Genomic DNA, 21,043 nt, shown 5'->3' with positions numbered 1-21,043 from the left:
CCTGCTGAGCACGAGGCGAGGGGATCATTTCCTGTGAAACAGGATGTTTTCCAGGTGGCAGCAGCTTGCTCCCAACACAGCAGTGAAGAGGTCACAGCTCTTGAGGAAGGGAAACAAAACGTTCAAGTGACCCCAAACTAGGCAGGCAGCCCAAAAAATACATTATAAAAATATTTTTTAAAAATTTCCAGGAAAAACAGAAGTTACAGAAAGCAATGGCAAAAGTTTCCCCAATTTTTTTCTTCATTTTTTGACCTGCTCTAGAAGATAAATGACCTGTATTCATTTATCTGCTTGTGTCTATTTTGTAAAAGATGTGGTAAGATACCAAATATTTTTAAAATGCGCTTTTTTTAAAAAAAAATCTCACAGTAATCAGTTCCAGACCATGTTAAAGGTGGTGATGAGACTTCACACTAAAACTCTGAAAACATAAGGATTTTTTTTGGGGGGGGGGGAAGGGGAGAGAGGTATGGGGGGCTTAAAGATGGAATTTAAAAGTTTTTCTAGTAGCACCATGTCTGCAACCATGTATACAAAGAGGTTTCCCAGTCACTATAACAAACTCCATCCACCTCTAGAGTCAAGACCAGAACTGATTCCAGAACTCCTATACCCATCCCCCTCCTCCACATTCTCACTGAAGTGTAGCACAAAACTCCCATCGAAATCACCTAGCCATGATTAAGCCCAAAGCTCTCACCAGAAGTTAACAACATTGCTTAATTACAAATTTATTTATTTTACATAGCCAGTGAGTGGGAGTTGTTGGAGAGATGCAGTTCAAAGGAATGTTTGAGGGGGTTAAATAACATGCAGGTGTCGAACTAAAGGAAGGAAAACATTACACTTAAGTCAACATTTCAAATCAGTTACGTTTTTTTTAAAATAGCCTGCAACTCAAACAGGTTTGACTCTTCTTCAAACTTAGGGGAAATGTTCTTTCTCCTCTGCCTCCAGATAAAAGTTCCAGGGCAAACAGATTTTCTGAACCAGAGATTAAAAGTGCTAAAATAGGGCTTTATAATAGAAGTCTGTCTCTTCCTCTGCTTTTCTCCCTGCTGCTGCTTAAACTGGGATTTAATAGCAGATGGGAACCTAACTAGGTTTGGTTCCCTGGAAAAATCCAGACTTTTGACCTGCAGGTACCCATTTCAGTAGCCCATTACATAGCAGTCAGTAATATAGTAAGCAATCAAGGTGTCCGCTGTGTTTTCTTTTGCTACACACATGACAATGTTTATTCTTCTAGTATATTAATGTTGTCTGCAATTACTCATGGTTACTGCAAATTTACTCTTCAGTTCCTTTAAAGTATAAACAAACCTATTTCTCTCCTACCTTGTGAACCAGGATGGCAGATGCATCTAACTGAGGCGCTCAAGCTTCAAACAAGCAGGATCTGATGGCAGGGCATCTGCAGTGAAAAGATCCTTTATTACAGACCTCACACTCCGCCTTGGCCCGAGAGCGCCCAGATCTGCTGACTGTTAATTCTTGCCACAAGGCTTTTGTTCTCAGGCTTTCTGGATGGAGGATGAGCAGGCTCAGATCAGATATTAGTGGTGGGTCATTTTGTGGATATTTAATGTGTGCACGTGTTTGAGAGTGTGAGATTTTTTTAAAGAATCAAACCTAGGGAAGCCAATTAAATGTTTCCACTTTGCTTGATCACATTATGCCTAACCCACCCTGCATTTATCATCTAATACAGTGCTCTTCACTTCCTGTCCTAAAGTGTTGTGCAATATTAAAAAGCTGCCATGTTTCATCCCAGAGATGGCTGCTTTTTCAGTGACGATTATCTTCGTCTGTTGTTTGTAAAGCACTTTAGGGTTTTAAAAAAAAAAGGCATCAAATGATTTTTACCCTCATGATCATAAAATACGTAAAGCTCTAATTCACTGCACATGTGAATGGCAAGAGGAGGATTATATGGAGAAATGCTTTCTTACCATGAAGATACTACTCCAATGTATATACATTGTCTTGAGGTTACAATTCTGGGCCTTAGCACTTCCAGTCACATGGGGATTTGTCCCTTCATGGGTTCAGAGCAGGGGAAGATAAAGAACTCCCTGCCACTCTCAACATTTCTTCCTTCTACACAAGGCCTTACCTACTGCCCTGGTCAGCTCCATTATATTACATGCTCAGTGAGTCTGCCAGCTGCCTCACTAGGAGGTCGGATGCATTGAGGCTGATGGGAAGTGTTAAGAGAGAACCACTGGGGTTGTGGAGGGGGAAGAACGCAGCATTCCTCCAGGTTAGGGTAATCTCACTGGAGATGCAGAACACACCTGAAACCAGAGACTAAAGGCCAGGGCAGGTCTGTAGCTCAGCTTCCCTCAACAGCTGACAATTAGGGGGCTAGGTGCATGGAAAGGCCAGAGTTTCAGATGAGTAGAGCCCCATAATAGAATTAAATAATGTAAATCAAACGGGGGGGGGGGGGGGGGGTTGGTATACAGAGTAGCTGGTATTCTCCAGCTCAACAGGAGGAACAGTAGGGTCCTACTGGAGTACATGTGCATTAATATCAAATACAGCTACCCTAAACCCTCCTATGCCCCAATTCCTGCCAGCCAGCCAGCCATTGGGTGTTCAGGAGTTAGAGAAATGTTATAGTGGGTGTGTATTTATTCATACACAGAAGGTTAAAGGATTGGACTGGGACTTAAGACATCTGAATTCAGTTCCCAGCTGTGCCACACTCTGGGACCTTGGGCAAGTCACTTAGTCTCTGAGCCTCAGTTCCCCATCTGTAAAATGGGGGTATTCTTCCTGCCTTGTTTGTTTTGGGTGGGATTTTCAGAAGCTCCTGAATTAGAAGCACAAGCCCCATTGGAAGTCAGTGGGATTTATGCTCCTGCCTCTGAAGTGCTTTTGAAAATCCCACCCTTAGAATGTAAACTGTTCAGGGGAGGGCTGGTCTCCCACTAAGGGTATGTCCAACACCTAGCAATGTGGGACCTAGCTCTTGGTTGCAGATGCTAGGAACTCATAACAGAGGTAGGTAGGGTGTGGGTGGGTGTGTTTCAGAATTCTCCAGTATGCTTCTTCTGCAGGGAAGATGGAAAGCAAGTGGGATAATTTTGTGAAGGGGGATAGGCTTCTTCTTCAGAAACTTCTGAAGGAAACATACATTTGGGGGAAGAGCAAGAGAGGCCTCCACTAAGTGTTTGAAGTCTCACACACACACACTATGGAAATCACTTGACACAAATCCTTTCTGTATGTTTATTTAAACCAGACAATGTTTGAGAACACAGGATACATTCATACATAGAAAGTGTTTTTACAAAGAACACAGCATCCAAGTCACATTTTTGTATACAGTATATAGGACATTTGTAAAACAAAAATCAGAACTTTGGGGACCTCTAGGTATCATCCAGTCCCATTCCCTAGACTTGCCCGTTTCCAATTCACAATTAAAATATGGAAAAACATGTTGGGACAGAGGTTTTGGTTTTTTTTAAAGTAATTTTTTTTACTGGCCATCAAGTAAAAACATTCAGCATGAAATGTTAGACAGCATGTCCATCATTCCCCATATATCACAGCCCAATAACGTGCACTTGTTAAAGAGCTTGTTCTGATGGAGGTTTTGATAACACTTAAAAAAAAATAGGATTATGGTGAGAAAAGCAACTTCCAAGATGAACTCACCTGTTCCCAGTCTCTTGCAGTTCAAGCCTGTTTTGTTTACACAAACGTCAAGTTTTTGCCTGTCAACCCTATCCAATTTGTACATTGAGTAAGATTTGAGAACGCTAGGGAGAACGCAGCTTGATTTTTAGAATTGGGTGAAACACTCAACGAATATTAATCCCAATGTCCTGTTTACAGTCTCTTTTCTGACCATCCCTGCTCCCCCTCCCCCCACATTGGAGAGTTTCAAGTTGAATGGTATCCATTCACACCTAGTAAAACGGGTCAGAAATCTGCAAGAAAAGCTAAGCAGTTACTCAGCCCTGGAAAGCAGAGGTTTCTAAAAACTGATGAATGAGCATTACAGAATGTTTGGAGTCAACTCCTCTCTCTGCTCCTGAAAAAGTCTCAGACCAGCAACACAGCCTGTTGCTCACCCTGAGAGGAGAAACAGAACACAATGGTCATCTTTGGTTTGAGACGCATCTAGATCAGAAATGTTACTAATGCAGCATTCATTAGAATGTATTTATTTATTTAAAAGGAGGAAGGAATATTTGGATTCTATCCTTTGGAATCTCAAAGAGAACTCACAATGAAAGACCAGGCAGCAAGCTTCTAGGGGTAGGAACTGTGTCATCTTACACCTGGTGCAGCACCTACCACAACGGGACCGTGATCTCAATTGGGGCCTATAGGTGCTACCATAATAAGCGCAGAATAGCAGCAAGAGGCTGTTTCCATTCTACTCCTCCCCTTTTAGCTCATGTATATTGTATGACATGAACAGCAGCCTGGTTCTGAACCAGAGCGTTTTCAAGGAGGAGCATTCGGATTCTCCGCTGTGTATTTTAGGCCAATTAGGGCAGTGACAGCCACAGCAGAAAACCAATGGGTTGCTCAGGTTACAGTAAGCCACCATCCGAATAAACTTGTTTGCCAGTGTAAGCAGTGAGCAGGCACAAGAGAGCTGTCTTGACAAACGAGAGCAGCAAATACCCAACGAATGAACCACTTTTTTCAGTACTTCCATTAGGAAAAGGGTGAATGGCTGGAAATACTGGTTAATGGCAATAATACATATGGCATTTAAGTATTAGGGGACAACGGCCAAGACACTCCCCACAGAGCAAGTGTTCAACTTTCCTTTCCCCTGACCCACAGATCTCTCCAATCCTGGCTCAGTTCGATGTACATCTGGGCTTCTGCAATATGGAACCAGGTGTAGACAGAGCTTTTGCAGAGTTACAGGGCACGGTAGGTAGACATGCAACCTATTGAACTGGCCTTAAGACAGAGAGGCAGACACCTCTGGAGGAGTTATATGGGTGGAGGTTGAAGGACAATGAATCCCAGGTCAGGGTGAAGCTACCTGTAGCAAAGACAGCCCTACTGGAAGCTTCATGCATATGCCAGTTTACCATTCAAGCATCAACATTTTTACCTCCATTTTTTCAATGACCTGAATGTGTTTTAGAAAGCAGGAGGGGTCCAGTATGTAAATACAAATATCAAGACTCACAGGGTGAGAGTTGCGGTTCATTAGGAACTAGATGTCACTCCAGCTATTCCATCTCAAGTCCTCTCTACTTTGCAAATGACGCTTTTGAAAGATGATGCACTTGGCACAAGACATCACCAGCAGCCCCTCAATCCCATTATACCACATCTGGAAAGTCTTTGCTAATTCTGTTCAGCATCAGGCAGATGCTCCTAGTCATGATGCTGCCTGGTCCAAAGAGCAACAGGTTGTACAAGTTCTCCCCCAGATTGTACAAACCTGGCTTCCGCAGGACTACGAACAGAGTTCCCCATCTCCCAGGCAGCTGGATAGTTCGTTATGTTTCCCGATAAACATCCATTTTCCTCACATGTTGGGTATTAACACGAGCGACCACAGGAGAGTCACAGTGCGTTATATGGGACACAATCCTGGCTTCCATGGCTCCTTCATTGTACAGCAGTAGCACATAGTATCCCCTGGGAAGTGAACATCAGAGCATGGCACAGAAGACCCACTATGTGCTTAGCGTTTGTTTAGCCCAGACAAGTCTTGTACCCCTCATCAAAGGCAGTCCTTTGCTTTATCGACAAGGGTCTTTCGTCGTTTGATGCATCTTATGAGGGCTACATGGATTCCCAGAAATATTAGCATCTTCATTTTTTTTAAAATAGATAAAGCATTTAAAAAAAACACAACAGGTCTTTTTCATCCAAATGGGGTGGAATTGTTTTTGTTGTTGTGTTGTTATTTAAAACACATCAGTCTGTAAAAACACTTCGTATGGCCATCAACATCCATTCATGATACAAAGGAGTAAAAAATATATATATATATATATGGAACATGGTTTTACTTATATACAGTTACACTTGCAAGGCAAATCCCTCCTCCAGTGGCTGGGCCTTTCTACCTCCAGATGCTCTGCCTTGTTGACACGACTGCAAGACATACAAAAATAAACTAAGTGACCCCATCTTGGTGGGTTAGTGTTTTTAATAAGAAAAGGAAAAAAGGAAGATGTATGCTGAAACCATGTATTTGCAATATAAAAGGATATCCTTCAATCTAAAGGGAGTGGAGATGAACCTACAGACACCACGATGATTCCCTCTAGTGAAATGAGCAGATCCAATATTCCAGGTCTGGTGTTTATACTCTTAAAATGCTACAAGGGAGAATTACAGGCGGATCTTTGCTGTACTACGTGGAGAAATGCTCGTGTTATGCAGCATCCATCCGTAAGTACTCAAGACAGCGTATGCTGCTGTGTGTTCTGATATTGACCCAATGTTATGGTCACCGTCCCTTAGGATATTAAAAAGGGCAAATGTTTAGCAGAGAGGGGAAAGGGCCAAAGAAAAGATCAGCACAATTCACTTGCTTTTGCTAAAGAGAACAGGCACCAAGGAGGAGGATGCAGGTTAAATTAGCATAATTAACTGGACAGTTCCCAAGCTGGTTCTGGGGGAGGGGCAGAGATGCCAAGGCCTGGTATAGAAAAGCACTGTTATGAAGATCTGTGCAAAGTCATTCTTCCCCACTCACTCCAGTGCCATAGGCTGGGTGGGAAGGGTTTGGCATGCCCTGTGCAGCTCTTTGAAGGTGCTCCAGTGTTTCCTGGAATTAACCAGGTAGGGCTAGATGCCAAGTTCCAAAGGGGGTTGCTGAGAAGAGCATGAAGCTCTCCCCCCCTCTCAAAGGCACACATTTCTGCCTCCCAATAACTAGCTGGGCAATGCCTCGCCCCCCACCCCTCCGCCACTCCAGCATGAACGAGGAAGAAACACAATCCAGTGAAAGTTCAAGCAACAGACACATCCCTATAGGGTTTGATCCAAAGCCCACTGAAGTCAATACAAAGCCTCCTGTTGACTTAGATGGGCTTTGGTCCAGGACCTAAATCCTCTCCTTTGCAGGCCCCCATTCCCCTCCACCAGGACCAGCAAGAGCAGCAGAAGGATGAAAAAAGGAGAGCGACTCGGAAGCGACCGCTTGGTCTGCAAAGGAAGGTGCTTTATTTGCAATGGATGGCACGGGGTGGTGGTACGCCTACCCCCTTGGCTAAGTGCCCTGAAAAGGTCTCAAATGGATAGGTGGAGTTTGTAGCAGTCCTTGCACCTGGGAGAGGGGACTGCGCATTACGGGGAGGTGGGGGCAGCTGTGGCTCTTTCCCTGTTGGTCCGGGTAGGATGCTGCAGTCTCAGCCACCGACCCCCAGCATCCTTCAAGATAAAGGATTTAATGTCTCTGATAAAAATCCCCATTTGGCTCCTTCCCCCTCCAGGGTAAGACCCCATCTCCCCACCCCCTCCCCATTTAATTCCCTAACCACCAATTTATTTACAGTTTTTAAAAGCTCATTGTGAAAATCAGAACTAAAGTGTTAAAATGGCACCAAGGCTCTGCAGTAAAATATAGTCTGCGTATCCCCATGCGGAAGGATTGGGGGTCTCTGCATTTCTCAGGGGGATCTGAATTGCAACTAATGGACGGGGTGGGTCAAATGTGTTGTCACACTACAGTGCAGTCTGCCACATCTAAACAAACAGCCGAATGCGTGGCTGCATCCGGGGAAGGAGCAGGGCACAACCAGAAAGACTTCTTCCCCTTCTTCTAACAAGTCAAACCATTGACCCGGGGCAAAATAAGTAGTTGACATCCTCAGCAGCCTCCCACTGCAAGGGTGTTGGTATTTCTAACCAACGCAAGGAGGTCTGCATGCCAGAGGTGCAATAATGATTGCACATGGGAATTCCCATCTTGCTCCACAGCTTTCTAGCTTCTGATCCATCTCACTGGCCCCCCCGTTCGTATGTGTAGGAGGGCAGAGAACGTGCTTGCTGGTGCAGCAAACACGCAGACGGGCACCCAGCATCTTGGCCAGGAGCAAGTAAGTGTCGCGGTTGAGTTTTGAAGTGTGGAGTCTCTGACAGGCCTAAAGGTTTGGGGTCCTTTGGCTCTTTTGCATATGGCTGCCGAGGTTTGTTCATGCTAAACTGGAGGAGGCTGTGGGGATGGGGGAAAGTGCAGGCACACTCTCCGGGGGGACACCAGGCCAACTGACCCAGTACAGCAATAACTTGATTCTCTGCAGAGAATCATAAAAAACCAAGAGAGACTCTCCAGGTGGGAGCTGTAACTGCTCTACGTTGGGCTCTCCCACGGTGCCATTTCGCTAACACCAACGGGACGTCTCCTGCAACTACCAGCATTGGGGCAGGGGATTCGAGAGTCCTTTTGGCAGCGCAATGCATCATGGGAGTCGGGGCGCAGGCAAATGCGTTGCTGCGTGTGCAGAGCAACGCCTGTCCCTTGCTGGTGAGGAAGCTCCTAGTACTCAGCACGCGGCATCCCAACCCAATGAGTTTTTAACAGGCTTGAACTAGCAGAGATGACTCTTTAAACTGAACAGCAAAGACACTGGCTTTGGGAGCGAAGTCAACTGCAGAGCTTGCTCTGGCAGCGAGCTTCTCCCTAGTGGTGGGACACAGAGAAGGGGATGGTGCCAGGTCTAAGTGTCACGGTCACGTTGGCACCTATTCATAGCGCAGACATCACACAGCAGGATGCTTTTAATGCATTATTGCACTACACGGCACCATGGCCCCACAGCCCATCATTTCAAGTAATACGGCTGCCAGACCCCATCCATCCCTCACGCTCTGGTTGCCACTTGCTAACTATTATTTAAGGGCCCTAACGCACAAGGATTTACGGTAGGCACTGCAGGACAGCCAAGCCTTTGCTGTTTTAGAGCAGCTATTTGTTTTGCAATCAAATACCAGAGAAAGGAGGAGAGAGCAGGAGAGAAACACCGAGCGGTCTGAGAGTTGGGTCACAGCCTCCTCCGCGCAGGCGATAGCTGCCACCGTTGCAAGGAGACTAGACCTTTCGCAGGGCTGCTTGGCAAGATTGGGCATTAGGAGCACAACAGGGCTTAGGCCAGTTCAAACATACACACCCTCGGGGTTCAGGCTGGACACCAGTGGGTTCTGAAGGTTCCGTGGATGGCCGAGGAACTGCTTGGCGCTTGGTCGAGGAGGAGAGTCTGTGCTGGGATGGAGAAGGCCTAGGGAGGAGAAACAAGTTCACGGTTCAGTGTCAAGCTGGATTTGCTTTGCTAGCACCCTTGGAACAGGTCAGTCCAGAGCTCCCCAGCAGGGACGTTCATGTAAAAGGTGTCTGGGGGCTGCGCCTGGACTCTTCCCAGTAATAAAGGGGGATCAGAAGGGGCTTCCCCTCTTCTAGACTACTGTGGAGAAAAGCCTACCCTGACTCCAGTCTTGGGGGTCCTCTTTCTAAATCACTCATACATTTCATGTGGCTCAGAGAAGCCTTTAAGGCTACACTAAAGCAGTTTCTTTATGGCCCAGCAAGTAGTAGTGCTACTGGAAGAAGTGGCGAAACCTTTGTTCCATGTCCCTCCGCCACAGTCATCAATTCAGATCCCTGTGAATAATCCCCGTCTCAAACACTTCTCTGTAGCCTTCCACACCCCAAGTGTTCTTTATAGCACTGTGCCCGCTGCACAGGTTAACGTCCTTCATACCATGGGAGCTCTCTGCTTTGTGCTGCAGTCAAGGCAGGTTTTCCAGTCTAGATCTGAATCATCAGTACACACAAATCTCATGTACGCCAGCATCCACAGTGACAGCGGCGAGCGAACACCTCCTCGGCTATGATTTGGCAAGTTATAGTGGAAGTTGCACGAATATCATACATGTCTTTACTCACAATGGACAGACGTTCTACCAGCTCTTCCTGAACTGAACAACATCTAATCCCCAGGGGACTGTGTTTCTCCCTTTGTTACAAACCACGTGTAATACTTTGAAAACTAGCTAGCATTAACGCTTCCTTCCCCATCAGCAAAAGAGCTTTTTACACCGTCGCACTCATGTCTCTGCACTCAGCCTCGGAATCAAGAGCTCTTCTGATGTTATCCTCCCGTGTAAAGAGGCTGAACTGCCTTTAGGGATGAACGCAGCCACAACTCAGCCAAGATCACTGAAGGAAAGGATTCCCCTCCCCACTTCCAAAGTTGCATGTGGCTGTGTGAAGAACCCATCTTTGCCTTGCAGTCCCAGCTCAACCAGAACAGACACGCGTTCGGTCTCTGCGCATTAGAAGACACCAGTCTGGTCTCTGGAATCGCAGGATGTTGAAAACATACAGGGCCAGACTCTCACCTGGTGCAACAGGCACAACTCTACCACCGTCAGTGGAGCGCTACGGATTGACACCAGGGGAGAATCGGGCCCACAGTACATAAAGAGCCGTAACTGAACGGAAGCAGATTCCCAGCTAATCGTCACTGCTCTGTGTTTCTTTCCCCCTCCTGCCACCTACCACGGTATTTGGAATTATGGGTAGGTTCAGTTTCTCAGCCACCTGCTTCTCCACCACACACGTACATTTAGTGATGTCACACTCAGCCGTCCAGAGGCTGGTAAGCAGAGTGGCCAATTCAGACATTTGGGTTCCTGACCCAGAGCAAAGCTGCCAATGGCAACAGAGCAGTGTGAGGCCAGGGCCTCTCCCCACTTCAGCTCTTTCTTGCCTCCTGGCTGGGCAGAAACAGCCTCTGCAGTACCACAGCGAGGAGAGGGCTCAAGCATACCGCACACCTCTCCAGGGCTGGCCACTTCTGCCCAAAGGGGGTGGGAAGCCCTGGGACAATCACCTCAGGAGATGGGTACACCCTCCTCCCCAGACCCATGGGAAGGTGGAACAGTCTCCTCTAGTCTCTGCTTCTAGAAGCCAGGAATTGGGTCTCTCTCATTCACCCTACCCACCACACACATAATGGTGGGTGCAGTGCAGGAGGCCCAGCCGCGGTCCTATCACCCTCATTTGCTGACAACTCCCACCGAGACACTACTGACAACATTTTCAATGCCAGTACTTACAGCCAGGCTCCTACAGCCATACTTAGGCCCCTAAGTAGAAGCAACCTGTCTTTCAGGGGGCAGTATAACCCCAGCTCCCACCGAAGCCACTTCTGTTTTAATGCACCACGGTTTGAAAGCCTTGGCCTATGGACTGTTCCACAATCGCTCCCTCTAGGAAAGGAGTAGAAGGGGTGGGTACACTGGTAGGAAGCCAACCCCCCAAATCCAGCGTCTAACACCGCCCAAGGTAGTGAGTTACAGCAGCACAGATCTGTCAGATCAGACCAGACCTCTGGTCCTCTAGCCCTGATATCCTGCTGCTAGCAGAGCCTTATGCCCTCTGCTCTAAAGGAAGATGAAACCCCCCCACAATGCACTTAGCCACCGTGCGGACAATCTGTTCCCAGCCCACATGGCGGATGGGCTGACACTGAAGCAGGAGCCCTGATGACCCTAATCTCAATGCGTGTAACTACAGAAGTATTTTGGTCGAGTCCATCCAGCTTCGATATTTGAACTACGTCCAAGCGGTGAAGGAACCAGACAGGAGGCAATGGCGGGTAACAGAAGAAAGCTATAGATACCTTGACAAGGAAATCTCAGGGAGATGACAAGAGTTAGAATGGAATTAGGAGGTTTTAAAAGCAGCATTTCAGCCCAGCATAGTGGCAGGTCTTAAAGCAAGCGCCCCGCTCATTAAATAAACGAGTCTCCAAACTGCGTTCTGACCTCCGTTTCTCTGGCAGGCTGGCAGTTCGTGGTTAGTTTGATCCAGCTGGGGTTCATCCTCAGGTCTGGACTGCAAAACAGTCACTGTGGCTCCCGTCTGCTGAATAAACTGCTGCAAATTACATTGCCTCAGCTCCTTATTTAACTCCTCCAGCTCTTGATTCTGGGCCTGCAAAATACAGGGTGAACAGGATAAGCTCCACAGCTGTGCCTCATCTGCCGAGCAGAAAGGGTATCAATACAATGGGACCTCCAGAGACGAAGCTGCCAGCAAGGCTCCTGATCCCCCTCCCCTTGCTCACCCTTCATCCTACTACCTCCTCCGAGTCCCTAAATCAAGAGACAGCAGGGCCACCAAGAGGGCAAATAACATCACTCCTCTCAATACCAAACACACACCAGCTTGTGCACAGACGTGGTGACCACTCAGCACTTCACACCCCCTCTTTTGGGCTGCACTAGCATGATGCTTCCAAAGCCAACAACAGAACCTGCCATCCTTCACCTATGAGGTCAGACCTGATTATGACACACAGAACCAGCATGGCCCGAGGTGATTAAGCCCCTTGTAGGCCAGTTCTCGGAAGGCCGCATTGCTGACTTTGCCTGCTGTTCGTTTTTAAATGTAAATGAAAACAGACAGGGCACCCAAGCCAGAGAAAACCAGCGAGTGCTACAGGGACCAACACACCAACCTGACACTTCTCCTATGGGGGCTCTTATCCAGCCGTGAGAAAAGAGCGTCTATTCTGAGTCACCTGATCAGACTCACTGGAATGGGCCTTCTGCTGCTTCCTCTACCTGGCAGGGCTTCTAAATTCCAGCAGCGTCCTTCCCACAAACTCATTTTAGCCTCTTGCCACAATACCCCACGGCACTCAATCTCAACTAGGCACCCAGTCACACTCGCCCTCCTTTCTCTCGCATAGGGCAGAACCAGATAAAGACAGAGCTTGCTTCCCAGCCAGCCAAGCATAGGCAGGCAGGGTTCTTGCTCAAGGCTTCCTTGCAGGGTTCTGGTGGAGAAGCCTGTCTGCAAAGAGATACAAACGCACGCTTTGAATTCATTGGGTGCCGCATATTTGGAGCTCTGACTACACCCACCTCCACTTCCGCCTCCTCCTTCCAACTCATCTTTGCGAAACCAAGGAAGTATAGCAAGGCAGATGTCCTGGAGAGACCTCAAGTTTGGCTACACCATAGTATCCAGATTACACCTAGGTACTATTCCAGAGAAGACAACGGAGCAAAGCTGGACCAACAGAGACTGGATTTCAACCTCAGGGCAGAAGGGGCCACAGGAAACCAAGCTGGGTCCTGTCTACATTAGGGTTTGAAGAGCTTTGCTTACAAACCACGCTATGCACTACCAGAGCATAGTCTATAGCACTATCCTCATTAATACATAGCTCTTATATAGCACTTTTCCTCAGTCGATCTCAAAGCGCTTTACAAAGGAGGTCGGTATCCTTGTGGCTATAGCTAGCAGTCTGTGCACCAAGAATAGGGAAACCACGCTACAGGATCTTCAGCACGGACTTGCAGCTGGCACAGCGTCAGCTGTAATGCAAACAAGGTTTCAAGAGCCATTGGAATGGAATACAGGTCATCTCGGGACAAGACTGGCGCATTCAAGCCTATTGACTCCATCTGCAGCCTGGAATTAGTATTTCCCTCTGTCCCTGCACCACGGCTGGTGAACAGACTGACAGCCTGAATCAGTCACTCTGCTTTCACGCAGCCTGGTGGGAGAACAGAGTCGCAGGGAAGTAGTCTTAGGGTTTCCTCTGAGATGAGGCAGCGCGGGGGGAAGGGGAAGGAGAATCTAACAGGATCCTCTCTCCAGTTACCCCACCTGTTGCTGGGCCCAAGTTAGAGAAACACCGGACTGCAAAACTGCTTTAGTCATGGATGGTCAGTCACACAATCACAATACTTTGTGACAATAATCATGTCGTTCAAAGTCAGTATTTAATCAGCGGGAATGCCAAGACAACATTCCCGTAGGAGGAGATGGACTGAGGCTATGTCTACACTAGGAGCACTTTACTGGTATCCCGCACTGGCAAAGTGCTCCGAAACGTGGATGCAGCTATACCAGCAAAGCCGCACTTTGCACTGGGATAATCAAACCAATCATAAAGTAGGAATTTTAAGAACGGTCAGTTCTCCATATGTCCACAGGAGGGCACCAGTATCTACTAAACAGAAAAGGAAGAAAAACTAAAGCCATGTGCTTAGTGCTTCTATTTAAGCAAACTATAAGCACAAATACAAAACAGGGTTTGCAGCTACCAGTTCGGAGCCACCCACGAACACGCAAGATGGTCCGATGGCTGCAAACGTAAGCATCCCTAGCGAGGGGCAACTAATGCTGCTCTGTCCTGGGGGAGGCTGGGGAAGGAGAAGTGTTTACGTTAAATCAGGCAGGGGTTAGGTGAACACAAGAGAGTGGGAAGTGGGGGGAACGTCACCTGTAACAGGCATCACACTAGAGCCTCCCTGCTTTCCTAGGGGGTTCAGGAGGGATGAGAGCCTTTTTACACCAACAGGAACAAAACTTCCTGGTAGGGTTTTTCCAAAGACATCACCCCCCCATCTCACCTATTTACTCAGACCCCAGAATCCACCCAGCCCAGCGCCCTTGTGCCACCAGCAAGCCAGAGGGGCTGCTGACTTGTTCCAAGCCAAGCATACGCCCAGCTCCCATGCTGCTCTCCTAGCCCAGCATCAGCATTCACACCCTGCTCCCTCCCTCCCTGTCGCATGGAATGGCTGCTGTCCCGCTCCCGGCTTTGGGCCAGAAGGAGTTTGTTAGGGCACTGCATTTCCAATGAGAAATGCAAGCTGGTTGCCATCCAGATCTCCCACTGGAGGTAACATGGCCCAGACCACAGGAGTCCGGACTGAGACTCAGGAGGGCTGGGCTCTGCCACTGACCTTGGGTAAGTCACTTCCCCTCTCTGCGCCTGGTTCCTGTTCCACTCTTGTGTCTTTTCCATTGAGACGGTCATCTTAGAAGTGGGGATTGTCTCTCTCTCTCTGTGCACAGCGCCTAGTCCCCGCTCTGAGCTGGGGCCTCCAGGGGTGTCTACACTGCGGTAAGACTCCCAGGGCTGGCCCATGTCATCTGCCTTGGGCTTGCGGGGCTATAAAATTGCAGTGTAACTTTTGGGCTCAGGCTGGAGTCCACCCATCTACCCTGCAGCCAGGCGCATGCGTTTTATTGCAGTGTAGACATAGCTGAAGTGGTACCGTCCTACAGCTAACAATAACTTCCATCTCACTGGCAAACGTGTGGCGAGTGGCTGGGCAGGGGCGTGGGAAGTTCCAGATGGAGCCTCCTCTGGTTAGTGTGCATAGTTCCTAGTCAATTCCACCCCCAGCACCTTATGCCACAAGCAGAGCTCAAGAGCAGCACCAGTCAGAGGAGAGGTCCTGGGGAGGCTGGATGCCAGCAGCACCTGCTACCTTGGCTTATTCCTTCATAAAGCCAGAAGAGCAGAAGCCTTTACACCACTGGGTGGCTGTGAGGAGAGGCCGGGTGCATTGCTGTTAGTGAGGCAGCGCATTCGGCTTCTGTCTCTTTTCACAGGCAACAAAGACAAAATAGCGCAAGAGCTGGTCTACACGGGGGATCTCCCCTCGTCAGCAATTTAAATAGCATGAGGAAGCCAGATCAAGAGTTCGTCTACACTACAGCGCCACGGCCGTGCTGCTGTAGCACCGGACTGCAGATGCCTCGTACATCAGTGGAAGTGGTTTTTCCGTCAATGTAGGTAATTCAGGTGGTAGCTAGGTCAATGGAAGAATCCTTCCGTCAACCTCGCTGCGTCTACAATGGGGGTTGAGGTTGACCTAAACATCACGCGCCGTCAGGGCCGGCTCTAGGATTTTTGCCGCCCCAAGCAAAAACAATTTTGGCCGCCCCCTCCCCCCCCGTTTTTTTCTTACCCCATCCCCAGCCCCGCCTCAACTCCGCCCCTTCCCCAAATCCCCAGCCTTGCCTCCTCCCCCAGGCTCTCAAGCCTAGGAGGGAGGGAGAGGGAGAAGCGGCGCGTGCGCCGCGGCCACTCGGAGTCTCCCCCTCCCTCCCAGGCTCTCAAACCTGGGAGGGAGGGGGAGCAGCGGCGCGCGAATCAGCTGTTTCGCGCGCCGCGGCCGCTCGGGATCTCCCCCTCCCTCCCAGGCTCTCAAACCTGGGAGGGAGGGGGAGCAGCGGCGCGCGAATCAGCTGTTTTGCGCACCATGGCGCGCGAGCGGCAGCAGCGGAGGTGAGCTAGGGCGGCCGGGGCACATTTTTAGGGGCGGCATTCTGGCACCGGCCATGCCGCCCCTAAAAATGTGCCGCCCCAACCACCAGCTTGTTTTGCTGGTGCCTAGAGCCGGCCCTGTGCACCGTGCAACCGTTTTCACAGCCTGGAGCAACACAGCTAGGTTGCCCTCATTTTTAGGTGTAGACCAGGCCCTTCGTGCTAAGCGGCTCCCTACAGTTGTGCAAAACTGTCCACAAACACTAGGCCCAGGTGCATCCCCACGACAGCTGCCTGGGTAGCTTTCAGTCAGTCCCACTGGTTTTCCAGACACATGAGGGGAACGTTGAAAATTCTTGTACCTGCTATTTTAAAAGATGCTGGTGGGCAAGGCAATTCTCTGATCTTGGCTTTTCTGGATTTTCTCCCTCCCACCCCATAGTCCTTTAAGAAGATTACACAATGAGCTAATTAACCTGCAGCTCTAGCTCACTGTGGCAACTGCTGTCAATATGTGACTCAGGTGTAGTGAGTTTTCCTCTCTACTTATGCTCCTCACTTGGGGTGGGGGCAGGGAGAGCAGGCTGAAGAGAAGGAAAAAGGGCCCTTTGCTTTGCCCTGAGCTTCTTAAAATCTTCCTGGGTTTAAAGTTTTTAAGAGGAATGATGTTTCCCTCCCGTCTTCCCTGTTGCATTGCTACAGCTGTTGAAAAGGCTGCAGCACCCCAGGACCTGCTGCATAAGTGCTCCCTGGAGGCATGTCCCGGATACCACAGTGTGGGAGAGGACAAGTGCGTCCCTCAAGCACCAAGACGTGTGGTTGGAAAGCACCATAGAGTATTCCCTGCGCAGATCCCATTACCAGCCTGAGCAGGCACCATGAAGCCAATGCTGCTCCAAAGAGCCACACCCGATGAGCGCTCTCCAGCGTGGACATGTCCATGAGCGTTCCAGCCACATCAGGAGGAGCTGTGTTTTGTGAGAGTCAGTCCCTCTCCCCACACCCTGCACTATATGGTTTGCTAAGCACTGTCTATCCCAGGCGCTAACTCCTCGGGGCTGGAGCCCACAGGACGCTGAGCAGCAAAGCAGGGACCCACAGGAGTGGTACCACTGAACTCAATGGGATTATTCGGACACGTAAGGGTTTTGATGGATCAGGGTGAGCGTGCTCAGTGCCTTGCAGGATCAAGCCCCAGTCCGTTAATTCTCCCAGCCATACTGCACTTCCAGTGGCTTTCTATCCACCCAAGTAGTATTGAACCCTAACTGTTGGGGTTGTAACACGCCCAGACCACCCCCACTATCCGCCGATGGCAACCTGTCAAGAGCCGCAAAGAGCTCTCTACTGATCTGAGCGGTCAGGAGGGTTCTGGGGTTTCAGGCCCAGTTCAGCAGCTGATCCCTGGGCAGCTCCCTTAACAGTCTTGTGTAGGCCCCGCTCGGGAGGAAGGCCAGAGCATGAGCTGAACACGGCTGCATTCCACTGCTGACCCCCAGGGGCACGCGTTACTGAGACTGTACCTGCAAATTCCTTTCCGCTTCTTCCAAGGCCTTCCCCACGCTCGCCAGGCTGCTCTCCAGCTGGGCGCTCTGCTTGGCCTTGGCTTCCAGATCCCTTTTCATTTTGGCAGCCATGTCCTCCAGATCTGCAGGAGCCTCTTTCGCCCGCCTGGCCCTCTCTGTGATCTCTAACTGGATCTCCTTCTCCAGGACCTCCGTCTTGGTGGTCAGCTCGTGGATTTTCTGAGTGTACTCCTCCATGGTGGCCCGCAGGCTCCTCACCTTCTCCTGCCGCTCCCTCTCGCACTCCTTCTCCAGGTGGAGCTCGCTCTGCCAGAACTCCTCTTCACCCAGCTCCATCTCATTCCGCCTGATCAGGTGCTCCAGATAAATGATCTCGTTTTCCTGGCTGGAGCCCCTGTCCTGCTCCCAGTGCCTGAGGTCCGTTTCCAGGGAATCCCCGTGCACCTCCAAGGAGTGCAGCTGCTCCTGCTGGTGCAGCACAGTCTTAAACAGCTCCTCCTTGGATGGATGGCTGCGACTGGTGCTGTCCTTCGAGTCTACACTGTCCCTCTTGTGCAGTCTCAGCTTGCTCTTGGCGAGCCGATCGCTGGAGCCCATAGGGCCCAAGTTAAAGGTCATAGACTTTTTAGGCTCCCGGGACCTGGGCACCTCTGTGCTGACCGGCCTGGGTTTGATGGGAAGGCTGGCCCGGATGAATGTCCTCTCGGGAGCCTGGGGGGCACTGTCAGAGGAAGGGCGCTCGGCCAGGCTGGGGCCCGTCCGCTGCAATATGAACTGCACGTCGTTGGCATACTGTCCACACTTGGCCAGTGACTCCAGAGGGCATTCGTGCGGTAGAAGCTGCCTCTCCTTCTCCCGCAGCTTCTGGATGAGAATGTACCTTCCTGTCTGGCCTGAGAAGAGAACAGATGAGTCACTAGGAGCTCAAAGAGAAATGGGGAATATCACACTTGGCAACATTTCATCATGCTCAGCCGCTCCACTCCCCCTGCCTGTGCCCGAGATCCCATCTGCATTAGAAACACGTAGAGCCTCTGGCAGCACGTCCATCTCACAACCGTTACCTTAATGCAGCTCTTCCCCACCACACTCAAAGAGGAGACGACTTACCTGTAACTGGAGGTTCTTCGAGATGTGTGGCCCCTCCCTGTATTCCACTGATGCATGTGCACCATCCTCAGTGGACTACAATAGGGACCATCACTTGAAGAACCAGAAACCTGGCAGGGGAGTGACTTCTGCTTCCAGCAAAGACCACCAGTGTCAGTGGCTGCAGCCAGGCAGCATGTGTTCTTCCCAATGCTGTGTCAATGCACCTCCATCCACACCTATGGCACTCCTGTCCTTTCTAGCCCTAGGTCACCTACCTGGCTTCACTCCAAGCAGGGGCATCAATCTCAATCCCCCCCCCCCCCAACTTTTCATAGGCCTATGTACTCCACCCACCCACCACCGACTTTGCAGGCTATAATATAATCACAACATTCTACATACTGACAACTTTGCCCCCCATTCCCCTGAATTCTTCTGAAATGACACCCCCTGATTCCAAGTCCTAGGCGTTGAAGACTCCCCACTGAATAGCAGTGTTTTCTGCACTAGGAAAATTAAGTCCTGTAATTACCCATTACACACTGCTGGGGCTCTGGGCTCACACCACCAGTTTGTCTGCTTTCAGGATTAGACAACACAGTGGTGACGATTCCCAAGCCCTAGCTCTAATACTATCTCCACCACTGCAGCCGCCAGTGGGGAATTACAAGTCTTAAAACGTTCCTAGTGTAGATGAGCCTAAAAGGCCACATTCATTTTCATGTGTGACCTCAGGCAGGATTAGAACCCGGGTCTGCAGAGAGCCAGTCTAACATCTTATCTCACTGTACCACTGCAGCCTCCACCTGCTAGGCCTGCTGGATGGAAAGGATATTGGTCATTAAAAGATCATGAGCCAGCAGGTTTTCTGGGAGCAGAAACATCATAACTCAGCTTCAAACACTTTCTGATGCTTCTGAGACGGAGTCAGGAGATTTCTAGCCCACAAGGTTTTGGTCCTGAGCATGTGGGTGCTTCTCTACTTGCACTTCCAATTAATGATGCCGCAGGTGGAGACCTGATCTGCAGCATCAGCTTGGAGGCATATGTAACCGTGGAGGGCAGGAGCACACGTTGATGGAAACTTCAGCTGCAATTTCAGTGAATTTCCAAATCACTAGACAGGATCGCCGCTCACCATTACCCGGGGGATATTCGAACAGTGCAATCAGCACTAACATGCACATCTCAAGTTCAGGGAAACTGCAAGCACAAGCTGGGTGACTCACATGGGGTGTCTCACGCTCCCATGCCATGGCCTGGCTTCTGCCTGCAGAAGAGCACATAGCCACTGACTATTGTTTGTGTCCGCTGAACATCAGGGGAGGCAGAACCTGGGGCTGTTCTGCATTGCTCAGCGTGCTGCCAGGAGGAACACATCTGCCCAGCCCTTGCCTGCCTGCTGTGTGGCTCACTCTCCAGTACAGTGTTATGGAGCTCACAAGCCAGCAGGGCTTCTCCCCTCCCTCACTGCAGGCTGGGGCAAGGGAGGCAGGATGCTTGTGGTTAAGGTGCTGGCCTGGGACTCCGGAGATCCAAGTTCAGCTCCCACACTGTGGGAGCTAGGGGGGAGGGATAGCTCAGTGGTTTGAGCATTGAGGGGGCCATTTAGGGATCTGGGGCAAAAATCTGTCAGGGACGGTACTTGGTCCTGCTGTGAAGGCAGGGGACTGGCCTCGATGAGTCATACCCAAGCTAGCTTTCATCTCAGTGAAGCAGCGAAGCCACGGCAGCACATGCTTCAGTGTGGGCTAGTCCTGCGAGTAAATACCCAGGGCTCCAGGAGGACTTGTATAGCCCAGGCTGAAGTGGGCGCTGCCTGCAGCTTCACTGCTCCGGGGCCTGAGCTAGCGAGATTAAAACGACCTCAGGAACACAAGCTGCAGTCACAGCGCATGACTGCGATACAGACCTACCCTAAAGACCTTCAGAGCCAGAGGCAAACTCAGGCCAGGTCTACACCACCGCGGTAAATTGATCTAAGCTACCCTACTTCAGTTATGTGAATACATAGCTAGATCCACTTACCACAGCGTCTACACCGCGCAGTGTCGACGGGAGACACTCTCCCATCGATTTAGCACGTCTTCACCAGACCCGCTAAATTATCACTTGCAGCAGCGCCGAGTTAGCTCTGTAGTGAAGACGTGCCTTCAGAGTGTGTGTGTGTGTGTGTGTGTGTGTGTGTGTGTGTGTGTGTGTGTGTGGGGAACTGGGCCTTTTCACAAGCCAGCTGAGGCTGGGGTTTCTCAGGCAGGGCTCAGTATTTATGGACAGAGGATGACTGGAGAAAAGCTGACATTGGCCCATGTTCTCTACTAGTGCAAAATGGGGCATCCACCGGCGCCAGAAGAAGTCGGTGCCTATGCATCCTAGCATGAGCTGCTTACATCC

General features: G+C 49.9%; 1 protein-coding gene across 1 annotated transcript in view; it reads right to left on the bottom strand.

The window, feature by feature from the left end:
• Window positions 1-6,064: 6,064 nt before the first annotated feature.
• RASSF7 (Ras association domain family member 7) overlaps window positions 6,065-21,043 on the bottom strand; it is a 119,920-nt gene continuing 104,941 nt past the window's right edge. Inside the window, exons 5-8 of the mRNA XM_065404280.1 lie at window positions 17,555-18,450; window positions 11,779-11,947; window positions 9,120-9,227; window positions 6,065-6,096 (exon numbers count right to left, since the gene is read on the bottom strand). Of these exons, the coding sequence (XP_065260352.1) occupies window positions 6,065-6,096; window positions 9,120-9,227; window positions 11,779-11,947; window positions 17,555-18,450 (1,205 nt within the window). The remainder of the gene's footprint in view (window positions 6,097-9,119; window positions 9,228-11,778; window positions 11,948-17,554; window positions 18,451-21,043) is intronic.

This window comes from Emys orbicularis, chromosome 4, assembly GCF_028017835.1.
Source record: "Emys orbicularis isolate rEmyOrb1 chromosome 4, rEmyOrb1.hap1, whole genome shotgun sequence".
NCBI classification, from domain to species: domain Eukaryota; kingdom Metazoa; phylum Chordata; order Testudines; family Emydidae; genus Emys; species Emys orbicularis.
Note: the sequence above shows the minus strand (reverse complement) of the source record. Positions and strands in the feature narration are given on the sequence as shown.